At 50.0% G+C, this 22,112-nt stretch overlaps 1 protein-coding gene across 5 annotated transcripts in view; it reads left to right on the forward strand.

The window, feature by feature from the left end:
• CTIF (cap binding complex dependent translation initiation factor) overlaps positions 1-22,112 on the forward strand; it is a 309,605-nt gene that overhangs the window by 80,728 nt on the left and 206,765 nt on the right. For all 5 annotated transcript variants that reach the window (XM_063077260.1, XM_063077263.1, XM_063077262.1 and 2 more), the window contains 2 exons: positions 3,510-3,581; positions 21,068-21,141. In XM_063077260.1, coding sequence (XP_062933330.1) covers positions 3,510-3,581; positions 21,068-21,141 — 146 coding nt within the window. The remainder of the gene's footprint in view (positions 1-3,509; positions 3,582-21,067; positions 21,142-22,112) is intronic.

Genomic DNA, 22,112 nt, shown 5'->3' on the forward strand with positions numbered 1-22,112 from the left:
GCCGAGATGTCGATGAGGAGTAAATGTGAATGAGTGTAACAGGCTTAGAGCAGCACCTGGCTTGCAGTGAAATCGTTATGTTCTGGGGATTAATTTTTCTTATACATGATGCAAGTAGCCTCTCACTTGTCTTTATTTGTTCATAGTTTCTTTTGTTACATAGAACTTTTAAGTTTTGATGTCATTTTGATGTAGCTTAGAATTTGAATTTCGCATTTTAATCAACTTGGAATGTGTTTTCTGTGGATAGTGTAATCTAGAGATCTAAAGAAATTTGTCCTCACTGGCTGCCCGGTTGCCTGTTTTCCTCTCCTCATGGCCCCTGCCGAGGGCACACGCTTCCTCCCGCAGCCACACCATGTGCACCTCTCCTTGCAATCCTTCCACTTGACACGTCTTACCTCTCCTGGGAGGGGATGCACTGTGTTGTGGGTCCCTCACAGAAGGCATTGAGGAAATGGCTTTAGTTTGGGGGATATAAAGTTAAAGGGGACCTTTGACAAAGCAGAGCAGGCTCCTTGGAGCTTGAAACTGCTCTCAGAAGCCTACCGGGGGGGCCAAGTTTGCACATGTGCATGAAGCCTCGGCCTCCTCTACACATGCTTGTCAGGAGTTCCCCACCCCCCACCCCCCAGGGACCATGCTGACCCCGGGAGGAGCTGAGCCCACCCACAAGTCACTGTTCTGTGGAATGTCATGTCAGTACTGTGCAGCTGGGGTTGAAGTGTTTGGGATGCCTGGATGGGGAGAAGACATTTTCTTTCTGAGAGGCCATCCTAAGGTGGGACGAGGGGTGCGTGCATGCACAGTCTCTTCCCCAGCCACTAGTCACAGTATGCCTTGGCTGTCCTCAACCTGCCAGCCAGGCTCCAACCAGGAAAGGAGATACCACTCTAGTATATAAAGCAAAGAGATAGTTTTTACAGTAGTTTAAACACTGTATGTACATACAGATATATGTGTGTGTATATATATATTATTCCAAAAGTGTGTATACATATATGTGTGCATATACTTGTATGTATATATGTATATGTAAACATTATATATTACTTTTTGTTTTGAAATTATTTTGAACTTATAGGCAACGTGCAAAAATAGTACACAGTGTTCCCATATACCTGTTACTCAGCTTCCCCTAATACGAGCATCTTATATAACCATAGTACAATGATCGAACCAAGAAATTAACAGGGGTACAATGCTCTTAACTAGAGACTTTATTCAGATTTCACCAGTTTTTCCACTAATGTCCTTTTTCTGTTCCAAGATCCAAATTTGCATTTAATTGTCATGTCTCCTCCTCCAATCTGTGATACTTTCTTGGTCTTTTCTTTTACAACCTTGACACTTTTGAAGAGCACTAGTCACTGATTTTGCAGAAAGCTCATTAATTTAGGTTGTCTGATGTTTTCTCATGATTGCATTGAGGATGTGCATTTTGGCAAGAATATCTCAGAAGTGATGTGCCCTTCTCAGCACATCTTACTGGGAGTCTTGATATGTTTTGTTACTGGTGATATTAACCTTGATCATTTGGTTAAAGTGGTATTTGATGGGTTTCTCATTTTCCCCCTTTCTCCCCTGCATGTAATAAATCTCAGGGGAGATAATTGGATACTGCAATTATCCAAACAGAGGAAATTGGTTACCCAGAGCTGAGAAGCTGAACAACCCAGAGATTAGCAACTGCAGGTAGATATCACTCTTGACCTAGGGCACAAAGGAAGGAGATGGTGTTGCCAGAGTCCAGGGTCAAGGTCATGCACAGAAACCTATCTGGTGAGGGCTGGAGCCATGGAGGAGACACAGTCACTGCTGGTAATGCTACCTGAGGCACTGAGAGAGAGGGGAGAAAAGCCCTGGATTTTCCCTTCTTCCTGTCTCCCACTAGCCAGCCAGAAGCCAGCTGACACAGGAGCCTGGGAATTGCAGTCCACAGGGGTCAGCCTCTCTGCAGCATGGAGCAAGGATGGGCAAGGAGGGAGCCCGATGCCTTTGCCATTTCTCTGGAGCTGTGCTGTCCAGTGTGGGAGCTAGAGCCAAATGTGCCTCTTGAGTACTTGAAATGTGGCTTGCTCAAACCAAGACAGGCTCTAAGGGGGTTTCTAAAACTTAGCATGGAAAGAAGAATGTAAAATATCTCATTAATAATTTTTTATATAACCTGTTGAAGTGACAATAATTTGGAGGTATTGGGTTAAATAAAATATATTATTTAATTTAATTTTGCCTGTTTCTTTTTAAAAATCTGGCTACTAGGAAATTTAAAATTATACCTATGGCTTCTGTTTGTGGCTCTCATTTCATGTCTGTTGGACAGCACTGCTCTGGAGTACACTTGTACCCAGCCTTTGTCATCAGCATTGTAATAATATGTCTTTCCTGGACAAAGGTCATGCCTTTGACCCACTGTCAGAAGGGCATACCCAGCCAAGGTTTTAGAAAACCAGGACTGCCATGGCCTGGAGCTATCCACATTCACTCACCGTTTTGACCAGTGTGTCAAACATATAGAGACTGGGCCTCCCTCTGCTTTTTGTGTATCACACAGAGTGTAGGTTAAGGCCAATGTCCAGCAACATTAGCCCAAGAGGCTAGCAGACATTGAATACAATAATAAAAACACTACTGTATAGCTAGATAGAACCCAGCAGAGGAAGAGCTATACTGTTACTGCTACTTTATATCTATACGGTGTTTTTATAGCCTACAAATGTCCTCAAAGAGTCGCCCAGCATGGCTGTCCCCATTTTACAGATGGCAAAACAAAGCCTGGGAGATCACATGGTTTTCAGTGTCTCTTGAGCTTCTGGCACGTCACTTGGGAAGCTTGTCAAAATGCTGATCCTCAGGACCCCACCCCACAGAATCTGATTGGGTGGGAGAGGGTGGGCTCCAGGGACCTCTATAGGGAAGATTTTGGGGACTGTCACACAGATGGTTGTCACACCATACTTGGGGCCACACCAGCCCTCCAAGCTTTCAGGAGGTGAGTGGTGGGGCTGGGCTCAAGCTGGGCTTCTCATGGCCAGTCCAGGGCTCTTCCCCAGTGCCAGGTCCATCATCTTTTGGAGCTGGGTATACAGGAAGCGCTACACCGACGTTCCTCATCTCCAGCTCCAGCCACACCTGTTGACATGGTAGAGGGCTAGTGTGGCTGAGGCCAGGTAATGGGGTAATGGTTGTCCAAAACCATAAATAACCAGTGCCATGTCTGGTTGACTTTGGAATGTAGCTAGATCTTCACCCCTTTGGTGACTTAGGTGGAAGGAAATGAGTTTGCCGTCCCCAAGCGTACACCAAAGGGTCACCTTGATGTGGAGTTTGGAGATGCCAACTTGGGCCTGGGGGTGGGGGACCATTGCCATTGAAAATGACCCAGTAGGATTTTATACTGGTGCTGCCACAGAAGTGCAGGGTCATGCCGGGGGGAGCAGGGGGCTGGGGCAGAGTGAGGATGAGCCTGTCTGTGTTGCCGTCACTGATCGTTCCTTTCTGCCCTACAGTGGACAGCGGACTGCAGCGAGCAGCTCGATGGCAGCTGCTCCTTCTCCCGAGGACGAGCCCCCCCACAGCAGGTAGGGAGCCAGCTCCATGCTCCACCTGGGGGGTGTCGTGTGTCTTGTTTGGGTTCCTGGGCCGGCCCATGATGGCTCCTGAGGCGGGGATGTGAGGAGAGCAGGAAGGTGGAGAGGGGAGGGTGTGGTCTGCCCCTCTGGAAAGCCCTTCCTTAATTTCCTGTCCACAGTGAATTGCCCCTCCCTGAACACACTGACTCATGAGCTTCCTTTCCAGTTGCAGCATTAGACATAATAAAAAACATCAGAAAACAGCGCAAATGTCCACTGAGAGGAGAATGGAGGAATGCTTTGTGACATGTCCTGACGGTGGAACATTATATGGCAGTCAAGTGACTGCACTGGAGATTCACGCGTTCATGCAAACAATGGGACGCACAGGACTTTGGTGCTGGGGGTTCTTCTGCTCCAGGTCTTCAGAGGGCCTGAAAGGACAGTATGTGTTGGGCGCTGTCAAAGACCTATCCATCTCCCCTGGCCACCAACTGTCCTGGGATTAGGCTGAAGCTTACTGCTTCTCTCTGCTGCTTGTGTGGGGTCCTGAGGGGCTCCTATACATTGTGTGACTAGGAGGGAAAGGAGGCAGCTGTTCTTTGGTGACTCCCAGGCCCCCCATATACCCTCTGGTTGTCCAGCTGTTCTTGCTGACACCTCATCCCTGGATTGGAGGCTGAAAAGGACCATTTGTCCCCAGCCCCCAGCTCAGACTGCTCCTATCCAGAGAGACAGGAGAGCCTCTGCAGACTCATGCAGTGAGCTGCTCCGATTCCACAGCTGCTGCAGTGTCCATCTTCAGTTCCTTGCACTGTTCAGTCCCTTGCACCCTCCTCTGTTCTGTCCTGAGAGAGGATGCTCAGTGACCTCAGTTCTGGATCTTTCATAGGCTGCAGGACTCTGCTACTCCACAGTGTGGGGCAACAGTGGCCCTGGATAGTTCTCTCACGTCACAAAATTTATGTGTGTGTGTGTTTAATTGTTTCTTAAGAAGGAGACCACCATAACAGCCCTGGAATGGGGGTGAGGCAGGAGACCTGGGTTCTCATTTTTGTTCTTGTTTAGTGTTAAACAGCCACAGGCTTGGTGGCAGGTTCTTCTTCCTTTGGTCTCAGCTTCCTTATATAAAAACCAGGAGACTTGATGGCCTCTGAGGGTCCTTCTAACAGATCCATGCCATTTTCAGATGAGGAAACTGATGCCCACAGTGGTGTAATGGCCTGGCCCAGCTGGGTCTTGAGCCCAGGTCTCTTGTCCGCCCCTTCTGCTGCATGGCACTTTTACCTTACCTGACAGCAGGTGTCCTTCTGGGGAGGTCTTTTGTCTCTGCCACCTCCCATGTGATTCTCCCTGAACATCCCCTGCCCCAGATCTTGGCCTAAGGCCTTGCACATTAGCAGCAGTGTCTCCAGTTTCTGTCAGTTATTCTGGGGTTTCTTATATGAAGATTCTCTTAACTCTGCAGCAGCAAAGGTGGACTTGGATGTGGGGACTCAAGCATCAGAGAGGGGTTCCAGGGAAGGCTAGAGGTTCCTGGATGGAGTACATAAGAGGCTGGTCAACTGGAACTCTGTTACTTGGTCAACAGATGTCTGGTTCTGGACTCTTCCAATGTAGGGTCCTTTTTCTCTCCCCTTATCACCTTTTCTGGCCCCCTCTCCCTGCCCTTTCCCTCTGGTGCCATTCTCCTGTCACTCCCCAGGGGCTGAGATGGCTCTTCCTCTCCTCACCCTTCATCTGCCTCCCCTTCCCTGAGCTGTCCTTTCTCAGCCTGTTTCCCCCACCTAGAGGAGGGTGGGTGGGGCATTGGCCAGACAACGCAGGTTGATGGAGCGGGGTTGGGGGCATGTGGGGAGGGCTGCCTCCCAGCAGGGGTTAGGTGTGGGCTCTTCCATGCCCTGAGCACCTGGGCACTGTGAGGACCAGCTGAACCTATCCTACTTTCAGGAAGCAGCTGAATAGTCAGCCTGGGTTAAGCAGGGCCCAACAAAATGAAATATAACTGAATTTAAAGATGGAATTATAAAATGTATATGTTAGGTCCTTTCTTGGCAGGTAGACTGAGATACAGTTTCATCTAGGCAGGTGGAGATGGGGTCTCTGAATATAAACCCACCTAGTTGCCTGATGTGCCAGAGACGAGGGCTCCTTGGGAGGGGCTTCCTGCAGGCCATGGGGCCATGGGCATTACCATCTTACCCCCTGACCTGTCATGTCCATCTCATCATCTCAGTGGGAGGAAAGGAGGGACGTCTGCTGCCGAGAAGTGCAGGAGTGGCCAGAGCACTGAGACGCCGCAGCCACAGCCTGGTGCCTTAGATGCAGAGCCTGCAGTGTCCTCATGTGGAGGGCCAGCTGGGACAAAAGGAAAGCCTGCGTGGGAATGCCGGTCTGCCTAACACTCGTGTGGGTCACACCCCCTGTGCTCTGTGAAGCTGCTTAGAGCCGAGGAAACCTTTGCAGGCTGGAGAGTTCAGGGTGTTTACAGGCAGCATTCCATGGAGGTTTATCAACTGGGAGTGTTTGCAGAGGCTTGGCACTAAGCCCTGGGTGGGCCTGAAGCCATGGCCCTGCCTCCAGGGGCCTTGCCACTTAGGTAGAAGGACAAGACCTAGGTGTAAAGTAATGCCAGGAGCAGGAGAGGCAGTGTCCACAGGGTAGCCCAGTGTTCAGACCTGGCACACTTGCACAGGAGATGGGATGGAGCTGTGCCTCCTGGGTGGAAGGCCAAGGTTTGGCCCCGGGCACTGTGCAACTTTCTGTACAGAGAGGAGGGAGTCCCTGTTGGCCTGAATTTCAATGTCTCCTGAGCTCAGGAGCCTCTCAGTTCAGTGAAGAAAGGCCTGATGTTTAGACACCAGGGACTGAATTAATTAGGTAACAATGGGGTGATAACAAGATGGAGTTTATTTCTCTCTTGGCCACCAGCCTGGCTGGGTGTTCAGGGCTGGCATGGCAGCTCAACAGCATCAGACAGGCTCCTTCTCACTGCTCTGCCCTTTCTAGGGTGCCGCCTTTGTCTGCATGGCCCCTGGTGGCTCATGCCCACGTCCATGCCCCTGCCAGTGGAGCACCCACCCTGCTTCTCATCCTCTGGAACCTCTGACCTCCCCTTGTGAAGCAGCCACCTCCTGGTGCCCTCTTGTGGACGGATCAAAGCTGGAAAGCCCCACAAAGCTGGCCTGTGGCAGCTACTCCTGCCACACCTATCCTACAGGTGCTCTCTGATGGAGGGGCACCAGGGAGCCACTGCTAGAGAGTGCATTTGCTGGGTGCAGCTCTGGTGGAAGGCTGCTGACCCATGCATCCTTCAAGGCTCCCTTCATCCTGGCCTCCAGAGGCAAGAGCACAGGATGAGCTCTTGGGACGCTCCATGAGCACACCCACCCTATGAGCACACCCAGCTGGCCTCCTCCTGCACCCTCTCGGCCAGGCATGCTCCTCACACTGAGTCATGCTGCAGTCAAGCTGTTCCACATCCAGCCACCTGTGCCCACAGCCAGCTGGTCAGCCCTCAGATGGGACCGGGGGCTGGCTCTGCATCCCCAGCCACCCTGCCTAGAGCCTTGCACACAGTAGGCACTCAAAAGTGATGCCTGAGACTGCACTGAGTTGGCGCAGGCCCTGTCCATGCAGTTATTCCCTAGCGGTCCCTTTTCCTCTGGCCACACCAACTTTGATGAACTTTCTGGGGCTGTTGGGATGATGCGGGAATTTTACTAACTCACATTCATCCATGGAGGAGAATTAGTTTCAGGGGAAAACAGGCTAAATCAAGATGGGGTGGCTGGCTGCTCTGGCACTGCCCCTGACTGCCCCACCTTGGCCACACATGCCCAGGAAAGCAGAAGTTGGCTGGAGGACGCTGAGGTTCTGCATTCTGCCCAGAAAGCGCTGTGCAGGGGTCACAGACATGCCCTGGACCAGGGGCCCAGGTGCAGGCACTTTTTGGGGATTAGTCATGCATTGGGATTATTTATTTATCCACAGCAGGCTTCCATCCTCATTCTGTCTGTTTATGTCCACTAATATCAAAAAACCCTTGCTTTCTCTGAACCCTTTCAGAGGCACAAAGTGAGGGCAACCTAAGGTAGGTTGAGTCCCACGAGGTAGGAGGAAGGGGGCCCAAAGAGTCCAGAACAAATAAACGGGCTCCAGATAGTCCAAAGAGGCCCAACCAGCTGTCGGCAATTGGGACTCAGCTGTATTTGGGATTGTTTGGCATCCTGGCACCCTCTTTCCAAGAGAACTATCACCTAGTCATTCGGTTAGGATGTTGGAGTAGTTTCCAGCTTTTCATTGTAATGAGGGAAATGCATGGAGATGGTTGAGAGGAAAGCACCTGAAATGAGAGTGCAACAAACTTTTCGAGGTACAGGCATGGCATGTGGAATTCAAGAGAGAAGCTGAAGGCATATGAGGGTCGTGTGGGGTCAGGAGTGAACAGCTCTTCTGCATCCACACAGAAGTGCCAAGGAAAGGAAATCAATTGTGCACCGCAGCAGCAGCAGAGCCTCTCATCAGACCTTGTGAAGGACTTCCCAACTGAAGGACTTGTTGGCCTGCAGTACTGGCTGTTGAGCAAGGTGATGAAATCTTTGCTGGGCACACCTCCTTATCAAGTGGGTTTCTGCCAAGCCCTGGGAAAGATGGGGGGTGTGTCACAAATGACAACTCTGAGTCTTGGCTGAGGGTCCATGGTCCCACGTTCCCTGGAACAATAAGTATAGAACACTCCTCTGTTCCATTATGATGCCCAGAGCAAATTGAAGCATCAGGAGAGAGTAAAAGAACCTTGTCTCATAAGCCAGGAGAACTGGGTATGGACTTAGTAGAGACACTGATTCCAAGAGATCTCTTCTGCAAAATGAGGTGTCAGGCTACACGGATTTCTTTGAGCATCTCTGGAAATTCCTTTGTTTACATTTTGTATCTCCATGAAATGCCCAACTGGATCCAAATTACTGCTAAAAGCAGCAGTAGTCTGAATTTTCCCAATTTCTATTCAATTCCCCATCAGTTTGACACCTGTGCCAACCTTCAGGCTAGCTATATCAGTGCCAGCATTGACTCTGATCCAGGAGGTAACAGGTGGGAGGCAGAGGAGGAGAATCTTCAATATACTGGTTACCTCTGGCCCCAGAAAAGGGTAGAAGGAATTTTCTGCTAGTCATCTTGCTGCCCCCCAGTAATTATAGGATTTGGTTCAGTGCCTATTTAAAAAAAACATTAGTGCAAACGATTTCCTAGTAAAAGTGCCTAGATTTGTAAGCAGCTTCCATGGCAATGTAAGAAATATCCTGTATATTATCATGGTGCTGTTCTCTATTTAGTCAGTATTTACTGAGTACCTGCTGTGAGCTCGGCAGTTACATATGAGCTGGAACCTTCTGGACCACTGCCTGTTTATAGAGTAGAGGCTAGTTAACATGAAACAAGTTGAAGACATACATGTTAAGTTTTCCACAGGGACATTGTCCTGGCCACAGGAATGACAGCCATTCCAAAGAGTAGTCCTGTTGGTCTCTGTGGATAGGGAGGTGTCTTGCAGGACATGAGACCTGATCTGTGCCTTTAGGAATGGGTCAGATGTTTGACTAGATGGAAAAGAAGAGAAAAGAAGATGGAAGAGAAAACATGATGTTGGCAAAGGCTTGACATTGGGCATAACATCGGGATGTTAGGTGACAAGAGAGAGCACTGCTGAAGTGGATGGTTCATGTTAGGAGTTATCTGAGTGGTGGGGAATGAGGATGGTAACTGTGGAAGGATCTGTGTGCTGGACTGAGACGTTGGGGCTGCTCTTCAACCAACCTCTGTTTGTGTGCCTTATATATCTTCTATGTTTCTCTGGTGTTCCATACAGGTAATGTCTGTCCCCTGTATCAGTTAGGACAGCCTAGGTAAAACTGCAGTAACAAAGAACCCCAAATCTCTGTCACTTTAAACAACCAGGGCCGAGCTTGATGGAGCAGTTGCCATTGTAACGAGTCATCCTGACAGAGGGAAAGGGCTCTGGGGATCGTGCACTGGCAAGTCAGCACTCCTTCCTAGAGCAATGCACGTCTCTACCACTCTTGGCTTGTTGCCCAGAACAGTCTCATGGCCTCGTCCAACCATAAACACACTAAGAAATACAGTCCTACTCTGTGCCTGCAATGGGGCAAACTGGAACTATTTGGTGATGGGCCAGAGTGATCATCACGAGCCCCACCGCTAGTAGAAGCTCACCAGAGGCTGGGGTTGACATTTTCTCCCCTCATCTCCCTCATCATGTGAGATCCAGAGCTAAGCAGCTCTCCAGTGGACTCTGAAGACATCATGGGCTCTCAGATGGCAAGAAGCTCACAGGTCACCTGACCCAACCCCCACCCTGCCCTGCAGGACCCCTCTCGTATGGCTATTGAGTTGCTAGACATTTCTCAGAACATTGTTAGGCAGTTCTGTGGATAAAAAGTCCTTTCTTTGATTCAGTCTGAAGCCACCTTCTCATAACTCCAGCTGATGGTTTGGATTTTACTCCTTTTGTAGTGGAATTTCATCTTTCCCAGCAGCCCACCATGGCAAGTCTTTTTAAGCTAAATATCCTCCTTCCTGCATGAGAAGTTTCCTTTGTCATCTTTAGTCCATTCCTTTGTCTATTTATTTGTTCTGTCACCCGATCACCCAATCAGCAAGTCATCCCTGAAGACCGCCTGTGTGCCAGGCACTGTGCTGGGAACTGGGAATTAGGATGGGGAGGAGATGGATACAGTCCCCATCTGGATGGAGGTTAGAGTGGGGAGGACAGGCACTTAACGACAGTGCTAGGAAGCTTGGGACATGACACAGTGGTTCTCAGGTCCTGCCCCATCCTGAGTCACCTGCCCAGGAGCATTATAAGTGTGTGCTATAATTCCTCTAAAATGCCACTCAGAACCAAACACAGTGAACCTCTACTGCTCCCCAGAGGAGAGGAGAAGTTCACTGTGTTTGGCTCTCTTATTCAGAAAATGTCATCTGTCCTGTCCTTGAGGTGCCTTCCAGAACAGGATATAACTCTTGCCAAACAATATTGAGGACTGGCTTTCATAGGCAGAACGCTCAGCAACCATTCATTGTGTGCCCGCTGTATATGGTATGAGCCATGCGGCCTGGTCTCTGCCCGCACAGAACCTAGAGTCTGCGTAAAGAAATAAGACATTCTCAAGGGAAAAGGCAGCAGTTGAGAGCAGCATATGAATACCAGGAGGCATGGAGCTGATGTCTGCCAGGGGGTTGTGTTCTGGCTGGGGGGTCAGACATACAGGCACAGGAGAAGGCACCAGGTGGTGATGGCAAGAGCATTGCAGTGGGAGTTAGGAGACATAGCCCTAGCCTGGGCAGTGCCTCTGACTTACTACTTGATCAAGATAAGATACATCATCTCAGTGCAGCCTCAGTTTCCCTTCTGTAAAATGAGGAGGTGAATTAGACTTAAGGTCCTCAAAATGTTTTGTTAAAAATATGGACCTAAACTTCCACTTCTGAGAAAAAGGAGTAGATGTTCTTTTCCATGTTCTTCCTGTTAAGTACAACTAGAAACTTTGGACACTAACTATGAACAAGCATGAGAAGACCCTGAACGGTGGAGGGAAGAAGGCAGATCAGCTAGGGGCCTCAGGACCTGAGGAGTGGTGCAGAGGTGACTTTGTTTTCCTTTTGCATCATATATCCCAGACTTGATGCTGAAGAAGCAGGTAACCCAGAAATGCCAATGGACACAGACAAAAAAGTCCAGGCAGGAAAGAGCAACCTAGCAGGGCAGACACATTTGTGCAGTAACTGCTGTACTCCAGCTAATGCCACAGAAAAATCACAGGCCCCCCCCATCCTAGCCAAGACCTAATGGGAGCCCAGATTCTACCCTCACCCAGTTGTAACAATGCACCCCAATTCTCCCACCAACACCACCAGGTTGGTATCAGGGAAGGGGGCTACCTAGGAAAATGACTTTCATCCTGGTCAGCTGGGAAGAAGCCTCCCTGCCCAACCCATGGTGTCATTGGACCTTGGACTTGCAACCCCACTCGGCAACATAGAGGAGCCCCTCCCCTGCCTGCTGGAGGGTGTCAGCAGAGCCCCAATAGACTCGGGACTTGCACTGCTGCCCAGTGGAAATGAGGCCAGCCGCAGTGTCAGTGGGGGCTGTGAGGAGTTCTAGAACTCCCATCTCCACCCAGCAGAAAGAGCAAGCATCCCCTGGGCCTTCAAAGGAGGCTGAAGGGGGACCCTGAACTTCTGCCACCTCCTGGTGGTGGTGAGGCTGTGCCACCTCTCCTTCCCTTGCCAGAGTGGTATCAGAAAAAGCCAGTTAAAACAAAGGAGTTAAATAAGATTCTGTCTCACAACATAATACGGAAATGTCCTGGTTTCAGTTGAAAATCAGTTGTCATACCAAGAACTGGGAAGATTTCAAATTGAGTAAAAAAAATATCATTTTCAAAAGACCTGAAAGATGTCAACACTGAGATACTAAATTGAACTTCATTAAAATTAAACTTTTGCTCTGGAAAAGACCATATTAAGAGGATGAAGAGACAAGTTACAGAGGGAGAAAATATTTGCTAAACACATATCTGACAAAGGACTAGTATCTAGAATATATAAAGAACTCTCAAGACTCATCATTAAAAAAAATCCAATTAAAAATGGACGAAATACATGAAGAGACATTTTTACTGAACAGGATATACAGATGGCAATTAAGCACACATTAGTCATTAAGGAAATGCAAATTAAAACCACAAGGAGATATCACCACACTCTTATCAGAATGGCTAAAATTTTTAGAAGTGACAACACCGAATGCTGGTGAAAATGCAGAGAAACTGGATCACTGGTACACTGCTGGTGGGGGTGTAAAATGGTATAGCCATTGGGAAAACAGTTTGGCAGTTTCTTGAAAAAAAACTAAACTTGCAAGTACCATATGATCCAGCAATTGCACTCCTGGGTGTTTATCCTAGAGAAATGAAAACTTATGTTCAGACAAAAACTTGTACCCAAATGTTTATAGCAGTTTTATTCATAATAGCCAAAAACTAGAAGTAACCCAGATGTTGTTTGACAGGTGATAGTTAAACAAACCATGGCCTCAACAATAAAAAGGCACGGACTGTTGACAGTGCCACACCCTGGATGCATCTGCAGAAAATTATGCTGGGTGATAAAAAAGCCAGTCCTCAAAATTGCATACCCTATGATTCCATTTATAGAACATTCTTGAAATGACAAAATTATAGAAATGGGGACCAGGTTATGGTTTCCAGGGGTTAGGGAAGGGGTGGGGTCAGGAGGGAAGTGGGCGTGGCTCTACAAGGGCAGTGGGAGGGGCCTCGTGATGCAAATGTTCTTTATCTTGACTGCATCAATGTCAACATTCTGGGAGTGATATTGAACTATGCTTCTACAAGTTTCCCCATGGAGGGTACAGAGGGTCTCTCTGTATAATTTCTTACAACTACATGTGAATCTACAATCATCTCAAAATAAAAAGTTTAATTTTTCAAAAGTATAGAACCTTTTGTTTCATCAAAATCTTACTGGAAATTCCATGCAGAAACCCAAAAGGGGAAGAACTGCTTGGTGAGGTGAGAGGAGAAACCCCACCTGTTCTCTCCCTGCCCACCCACCCCAGGGCTCTTAGAACATCCCTGTAGGACCTCTAGTTCACCCCCTGTGCCAGATGATCTTTCAGCACCCCCACTTTCTGCCCTGACCTTCTGTGGTTCTGAGTCTGGTACTGGCAGGAAGGGACAAATCCCTGAGAAAGGGGCACTCAAAGAAGGCCCTCTTATGAGGGAGCTTTGGGGGACAGGTGTGCTGGAGTGTGGAGCCTTGATTTCCCATCTGCTGAAAGCCTGCTCTGGTGGAAAGCTGGGGACAACTGAGTGGGCCCCATTATTTCTGCAGATACTGGGCAGGAAGCCAGCCAGAGATGGCCTCTCGTGTGGCCCAGTCCAGGACAGGTTCAAATAATGGGGCCCATTTACAACCTAGTGGGCAGAAAGGGTTAGCTTAGGAGGAATGTACTTGGCCACAGGCTTCAGTCATTGTCTCCCACCTCTCCCTGGCCTTTGGATCTTAATTTGAAGGCAAAAGGGGCACAGGGGGAAGAGTCAGGGTGGACAGGCAGGCACAGAAGTCCCAGAGTGAAAGGAATGGCCTTTCCCTCTCCTGAACTCAGCCCGGGGGCCATGCAGAATGCTGTCTCTGCAGGGCCCTGCTCTGCCCTTCTTCTGCCTCAAAGGCCTGTCTTTTGTAGGGGATTAAGATGTTGGGGGTCCAGCTCCCTCTTTCCCCACTAGCATGTGGGATGCTGTCCTTGGTGCTGAAAACACACACACACACACACACTCTCTCTCTCTCTCTCTCTCTCTCTCTCTCTCTCTCTCTCTGTCTCTGTCTCTGTCTCTGTCTCTGTCTCTCTCTCTCTCATGGTGCTGGCAGGACAGGACTCTGTCCGTGGGCCCTGCCGTCCTACCACCCTCTCTGCCCTGTCTCCTCAGTTCCTCCCTGATCCACCAAATCCAAGTCATCCTCAAAGGCTGCTTTAGTCTGGAACAGAGAGGAGTTTCAGGTCTGGCCTCCAGGAAGCCTTTGGCCCAGGAGATGACTTTGGGGTCTTTTGGTCCCCAGACATCTCATACAATGTGGAAACTCTTAGGGTGTCTCTCCTATGTTCCACCTGCCCTCCCCCACCCCTATCTGGGACTCGTGATTCTAGTCCAAGTGCTTGTGGAACAAATGGGGATGCACAGGTCTAAGGAGCCCAAGTGACTTGCGGGAGGCCCCACGAAGCAGAGTGTAAACCTGGTGTCCCCCCCTCTCAGTCCACACCATGTGGCCACCTGAAGGTTTTCCCTGGGGGCTCAGAGTCATGCTGCTCTCTCTCCTGAAACCGGTAGCTTGGATGGCTGACCACTTGCCACCTTGACTCATTCTTTCTGTTTCAGTGCCTCCCTGTGCAAGGGCAGGGACAACAGCCTCAGGCTTCTGTGGTCCACACAGTGCCTAGCACTGTGTAAATGCACTTGGGGGGAGGGTGACAGATTGGAGCTGGAAGCAGGAGAGTTAGGGAGGGGACCCTTAGGGTAGAAGAGGGAGTTTTTGTCCATTGTTAAAGGGACAATCCTCCCAATTAGCTCCCCTAGGAGCCCTGTGTCTGTGATGTGAATGAGTCCACATTAGGGCCAGGCTTGTCTCTTGACCTCCATGATGGAATCTGTGGGATGACATTCTGCGTTGACAAGGGAATGGACTGGGATTGGGAGCCCTTTGAGAAACAGGGACTACACCTCCTTTTCCTCTCTGGTGTCCAGAGCTGGGCCCTGTGCAGCCCAGCTGCTCACTGACTGACAGCATGCTGGCTCCTGGGGTTTCCATGCAGGGGGCCAGGGCTGAGGGTTGGCCACCTGCCTCAGTGTCACCTGATGCAGGAGACATGCTGGGGAATCCAGACTGGTACACCTGAGAATTCTCTAGTTGGAACTTCACCCATAACTCTCCCAATAATGGGGAGAGTCCTCCTGCTGTCCCATGTCCTATTCAGCCAGTTTCTGCCAGTTTCTAAACACTCACAGCCCACAATTGTCATTACATTTCCCTACACACACACATGCACACATGCACAAGCAAAAATCACCACACAGTTTTTTCACTGCACCTGCGTTGCATGGTTTTCTACTGTGCAGTAACTCACTCTCTCACCTTGTCATGGTCATTCATGCATGGAGCCACCCATCCTTATACATCTTTCCAGCTCTGCCTTCCCACACATGTCAAAGACAGGCTCAAGAATCCAGATGTTTGCAGAGGATAGGTATGTTCCTGCTTTATGGTAATTTCTGCAGTGGGGCCAGAATTTATGTATTCATTATAACTGCATGGTGTGGTGGTTAAGAGCATAGACTCTGGGTCTGTGTTCCCATCTTGGGAACTAGTTCCATGAATGTGGGCAAGGCTCAGTTTCCTTGTCAGTAAAATGGGGATGATGGTAATACCATCTGCTCCCGAGGGTTGTAGTAGACATGAGGTGCTTGGGTGGTGCTGGCCTGGACTCAGTCCTGGGTCAGTCTCTGCTATCATCAACTTCTTAATCCTTGGTCCTTCCAGGAGTCTGTCCTCCTCTGAGCTGGGGATATGTGCGGGGGCCCTCTCAGAGACAGCTTTCCTCTCCCTGCCCATGGGCAGGCTGTTTCCATTTTCTTTTCCACAGGGTTTAAAGTGCTTATTATCCTTCTGTGATCTGTTGTGAGAGCACTATGGTTCACCCCGGCATGGGGCCCCCCTAATTGCCAGTAAAAGGGGCTGTTGTGAAGCATTCAGCAGCATTTAAGTGCTAAAAGCAATCCACTGAAAAGGACAATTGTTTTTGAGGCTTCTCAGAACCTTGACATTTTAGCAACCTGTGGGGCAGGGGCTGGGTGACCTCAGGGCCAGGGAAAGGTTGTGCTCAGAGGAAAGCTGGTCACCAGGGCAAGCCATGGAATTGCAAACTGGGGAAGGTTCTTTAAGAAGCCAAAGAGATTCTGATAGGTAGCTCTCAGTGCCTGGCCACTGAGTGTGTGCTAAGAAATATTTAATGAATGATCATGGTCCCAAAGTGGGGGGGTAGAGGTGGAGGTGGGAGGATGGTGAATGGGCAGGGACATGCAACAAAAAAGGGAAACCGGGGTTTCTACCACTGAGGGGATGACAGACTAATTGGGGAGAGATTTAACAGTGTTAGATGAGTGTTTCCCAAAGGGGGTTCCATGACCCCTAGCTCTGAAAAATTCTCTGTGGAATAAAAAGGAAGAGTGGGGTGGATTTCTGGCCAAAAGACCTTGGGAAATATGCATACTATATTTCCACCTACTTGATGAGTCAACATCCATCAAAGACCAATAAAGGCACTGAGAAGTTCTGCAATAAAATTTTAACATCTTAACAATTTACCACATCTTAACATCTTAACAATGTTTAACTCAGTGTGTTCCAAACATTTCACTGGAGAGCCTTTGTGAACTCTTTTCTCCCCATTAAACATTTGTGAGCATCCAGAGGAATGAGGACCATGTTTCTAAAAGCATATTTTGTGGACCATCCCAGCTGCACTAAATTGAAACCACCAACACTCCCCTTCCCGAGCAATCCTCATGATGCCCACCGACATTCGAGAGCCAGTGGATTAGTGTTTCTAGAGCACCTGCAGAGCTTGACAGTAGAACGATCAGGAAGGGAATCAGCCACTGTGCTGGGGTGAGCACAGAACTACGTGCTGTGAACTGTGTGTGCTATGGGGCTCGTGGGCACAGGCTGCTGAGAAGGCTGCGCAGCTACAGGAAGGAGGAGTCTCAAGCCGCATCCTACTGGGAAGAAAGACTTGTGGGGCGGGGTGTGGAAAGAACTTTCGTTTGTTTTCTCTGAGTCCAGGAAGACTACGGTGGCCCAAGGAGGAATGGAATTCAATACGTTCCACAGCTCTGTGTGGCCTGAGAACTCTGTCACAGACAACACACCTGCCCATCCCCAGTGTACCCAAGAGGAAACTGAGGCCTTGGCAGCAGGGAGCTGGAGGGTTGGACCTGAGAGGCTGGGGGTTGCCTGGTCCCCTTCGTCTCTGTCCTGAGCTTGACAGTCACCTCTCTGCATGGGTCCTCGGTGTGAGCAATAGGTGAGGGCAGGTGGAGTGTGAGGGGGTTCTGGCTCCTGGAGCACAGTTCCAGAAATCAGGTGGCAGCCTGCCTGTCTGGGATCTGTCTGCAGGTTCCCATTTTTCTTGCTTCTCTGACTTCTCTTCATATTAAAAGGGTTTGTGGAACAGGTGACATGTGTGTGTGTGTGTGTGTGTGTGTGGTATATGTACGTATGTGGTGTGTGTAGATGTATTTGCGGTGGTATAAATGTGTATTGTGTAGTATGTATGTGTGCAGTGTGCATATATACATGTATGTGTGGTATGTGTGTTTATATATGTGTGTGTGGTTTATACATGTAAGCATATGTGTGGTGTGTCTGTGGGGGGGTGCGTGTGTGTACATGTGTGTGTCTGTTGGTTTCAATGTTTGAGCGTTGGTGTCTACAACACAAGAAGGGGGATAGCCAGGCACTTGTATAGCCTGGAAGTTTTTTTTGGCTCTAGAGCCACGTGGCAGGGCAGGCGATTGAGTGGGCACCCTGGGTGTTCTCAGCCCAGGGCTCACGGGCACCACGGGGACAGGTGTGAAGCCACTGGGTTCTTGGTGGTCCAGTTTAGTTGTGGCAGTCAGTAACTTTGTTGAAAGAGACTTGGCCCCTCTGGGCACAGCCTGGGCCACCACCTTATCATCCACCAGGGACAACAAAGGAAGGCTCTGCAGCTGACACTCTTCTTGCTCTGGGCTGAGACCTGAAGGAGATGGATTTTTATTTCCAAATACCAGACTATGTCTCCAGCCCCTGTTGATAAAAATTAGCATGCAGTAATTATATGCCTGTCTCATTCCCTTACAACAAACTCTGAGGAAATGTCCAGATTCTTGTTATATCACATAGAGTGACCATACATAGGTTGTCCCCTGTGACCAAGGCGTGTATGTCTGTGAAGTTCTCCAGAGACTTGCCTTCTCCCTACTAGGACACCAGCCGTGGTGGAGTCTGCCTCCCTATGATGTTCAGACAAAGAGACCCAATGGCTTGCCCACCAGCTCAGTGGCCTGGGGGTCCTTGCTCTTGCCTGGGCTGTCACCTCTGCCTGCCTCCTCCTCCAGGGCTGCTGGGTGGCACAGCTCCAGGGGTGCCGTCCACATTCTATTCCTTCCAGCACCTTAGTCTGTAAAGGTCTGTGGTCCTGGCACTTCTAAGAGTCAGAATCGAGTTGTCACAGGGGAGGGATGGGGCAGGAGGTAGGTTGGTGTAACAGGCAAGGGAGAGGTGAGAACTGGCAGAGGCCTGGGGGCAGAGGGAGATAGGAGGGAGATGCTGGAGGCTGAGCCCATGGGGATGGGGAGGGAGTGTGGGGGGTTGAGGAGCAGGATGTGGGTGGGGATGCAGGGATATCTCTGGGTTTCCCAGCATGTAAATACAGATGCAGATCATCGTCATCAGTTCAGGAATGTGTTCTCTGGGTTGCTGTAAGCATCATGGGGAGTCAATGAGAAGAGTGTGCAAGAGCCTGCAAACTACGAAGGGCTGGGAACAGGGGAATGCACTGCTTGCCCACTTCCTGGCTCCCTCAGAAGAGCACTGGTGGGCACGCCGACTCTGCACCCACGTGCTTCAGGACCTCCCTCCCTGAGCCCCATTTCTCACCTCCAAAACAGAGGTGGCTCTGCAAATGCACAGGAAGGTGCCCTTGCTCTCTTAAAGATAAACACGTGCATGCAAATGCAGTGACTTCTGCTCTGGCCCACTCTCCCACCCATCAGCCAGTGGGGCCTTTTCTCTGACCCCCAAAATCTAGGGGTCCAGAGATCCGCAGGTCCCCCTGCCAGAGATGCTGCTTCAGAAGAGGCTAGTGCCTGAGTCTGAGATGCCCCAGCTGCCTCCCTTCACCTGAGGGTAGGGTCCCCTCTTCCAGGCTGAGGTGTTCCTGCCAACTGTCCATGAAGGGCCCTCAGCACCTGACACAGGTGCTGACACTGACTGTCACCAGAACCTGTCCCCTGTACCTGCCATTTGAGGAGTCATGACTGAAAAGCCATCCTCCAGCCCAGGAGGGAGATTTATATGCCCATCTGCACCGCCCTTGAACTTCCTTCAAGGTGAATTACTCTCTTCCCTGGGAGATGCTTTGCACTTGTAGGTTTGGCCATGACCTTCTTGTCCCCCATATGTAGTTGTTTTCTCTCCACCCACATTTCCCACTCTTTAGGGGCCTTGAATCCTAGGATAGTAAATTGATCTTGACATCGTAATCTGTAAATCAATCTTTCAGACACAGAGGCTGTGCCTCTCCAGTTACAGAGTAGAGTCTCTTTAATTAATTGGCAGGCATCAGAGGTGGACCTACTGTGTGCCTACTTTGGCCACTGTGGGGGCACAAGAAGAGAAAGGTAGCTGTAATCGAGGAGCTTAAAATCTACTTGGGGAGATCTGAATTCTTATAAAAGCGATGACAAAGTAATGGTTCACTTACGCTGAGTTTGGAGGTGCCAGAGTAAGCCGGGTGTTTAGTGAGTCAGGGATTAGGGAAGACGCTTGCAGCAAGAGACAGAGACTTCGTGTTGATGGTCTGAAGGAGGAAAATGAACTTCTTGCTGGGTGAGATCTGGGACAGGTGCTTCGGAAGCAAAGACTGTTTGCTCACTTGATTTTTTTGATCTTAGCTTTACAAGTCGTCTTGAACAGCTACCCCCACTGGTAATTATCTTCGAGGCCTGGGGAAGGGGCCATCATCTCAGGAGGCAAGGGGTCTGACCCCTGTGTGGGTTGGTTGATAGAAGGAAGGTCTCTCCTGGTGTCCCCTTCCGGTTACTGTCTGAGTTCTGTCACCATAGATTAGTTTGCCTGTTCTTGAACTTTATATAAGTTGAATTTCTTTTGTGTCTGGATCCTTCTGTTCCACATTATGTTTGTGAGATTTGTTTATGTTGTCGCATGTTGTTTTAATTTGTTTATTCTCACCACTGTGTAATATTTTAATGTGTGGACCAACCCCAATTTATTTATCTGGTCAAGTGTTGACAGGCATTTGGGTAGTTTTCACTATTACGAATAGTGCTACTCTATACCTTTCTGTTGTTTTTATACCTGGCGTGAATTCCTGGGTCCTAAGGCATGCACATGCTCGGCTTGAGTGGATGTGAAAGTATTGTTTTTAAAGAATGTGATGATGGAAACCAGACTGAATGTAAGGAGGAATGAAGGGCATTGGGAGTGAAGTCAGGAGTTGGAGAATCTGTTGAAGAGATCGCCAACCAAAGGGCAGAGAAACCAAATCATAGCAGCTGCACTGAGTAAAGAGTTTTCTGTCTACAGGGTGGTTTGTGTAGGAAACATTGGAGCATGAAGACTAGAGCAGGTTGACTTGGTGAAAAATTCAGTGCAGCCTTGGTCAGTGTGGGCTTCTCAAGGAGCAGGGCTTAACTCCAAAGGAGGTCAACCCCTGCATGGACCCTACAGTGTGCCTGCATCTGCAGAGCCCCTGCCTGGGCAACAGCCACTGCCATCGGGCTGGTAGAGGTGGTGGTGGCCCATCAGAGGGTTGTACAGAGCCCCTGCTTGGTGTGGAGGCTTTCAGCAGAGAGCCAAGGGCAGGAGGCAGCAGAGACCTGGGCCATTTCTGTACCTGACTGTGCATCTCTTTAAAATACCACCGAAATGAGGAGTCTACAGCAGACTCCTCCTGACTCTCACTGTGTGCACCAGCCGGTGCTCCCTCCAGCCTCTGAGCTGCCCAGGATGACCACCCGAGGGTACAGGGAGGGCCTCTGCTACCCTCTCCACCTGCTTGTTCCAGCCTCCTGACCGAGCAAATAACAGAAGCCCTTTCCCCCCATCTCTTCCAGAATGGCAGCAAAGACAGCTCTCTGGACATGCTGGGCACCGACATCTGGGCTGCCAACACCTTTGATTCCTTCAGGTAACTTGCTCCTCCTCCTCTCCTGGCTCGCTTATCCTCCTGCCCTGGGGCTAAGTGTCTAAATGCCAGTCGTTTGCTGATCAAGAAGTAGACAGAAACAAAGAGGGGTGGAGTAGAAGGAGGAGGCTGAAGAGGAGGGAGGTCAGAGAGAAGAGGCAGGGAGCCCAGCAGAGGAAAACAAGGCAGCAAGTGCCACTGGGGGGGGGGGAGAAGAGAGGGTGAGGGGACAGGAAGATGGAAAGAGAGCCCAATGAAGGGGAGAGGGAGAGAAAGGAGAGAAAGCAGCGGGGGTGACTGGGAGATGACACGGCACTGAGGCTGCACACCCCAGGCCCTGCCACCTGAGGGTCATGGGCTTCAGACGCTAGAAGCTTCCTGACTGGCCTCTGATATTGACCAAGGTTCCTCAGGACGTGGGACTTGTCCTGAAGCGTTTGCCGATGGGCTTCTGCCCTGGTGTCCACTACTCCTGTGGGGAGTGGCGGCCTTAGGCCCTGGCTGGGGTGGTCCCTTAGCCCAACTCTGTCCCCATCTGGCGGGCTCCAGGCACAGCCCCGCTGGGGCTTGGACTTGCCCAGTGTGGAAGGTCTCTGGGGACTCGACCTGTGGGAACCCTGCTTCCCGCCCGTGTGCCTCTGCTGCCTCAGAGACGCTGGTCGCCATTTTGAGCTGCGTGTCAGGGGCTCTAGTGACAGGTTTCTGGCCACCTTGCCCTCTCCAGCCTTCCCCCAAAGCAGGCGTGAGAACAGACTTGGAAGTGTCATAGGGGCCGCCATTGAGTAGGCACCAGGCCATGCTAGAGTTTTATAAGCATGCATTTTCATACGGCAGGACTGAGAAGGTTTGACACCTCAGGCTCCACTCTGAGTGGGGGTGTCCCTGCCCAGCCCTGTCCTTGGTGGTGGGCGCCGTCCCCTGCCTGCCTGGTGTCCGGTCCCATCAGTAGCTCGCTAGTCTCCCCCTTGCCTCAC

This window comes from Cynocephalus volans, chromosome 13 (assembly GCF_027409185.1).
Source record: "Cynocephalus volans isolate mCynVol1 chromosome 13, mCynVol1.pri, whole genome shotgun sequence".
In the NCBI taxonomy this organism is placed as follows: domain Eukaryota; kingdom Metazoa; phylum Chordata; class Mammalia; order Dermoptera; family Cynocephalidae; genus Cynocephalus; species Cynocephalus volans.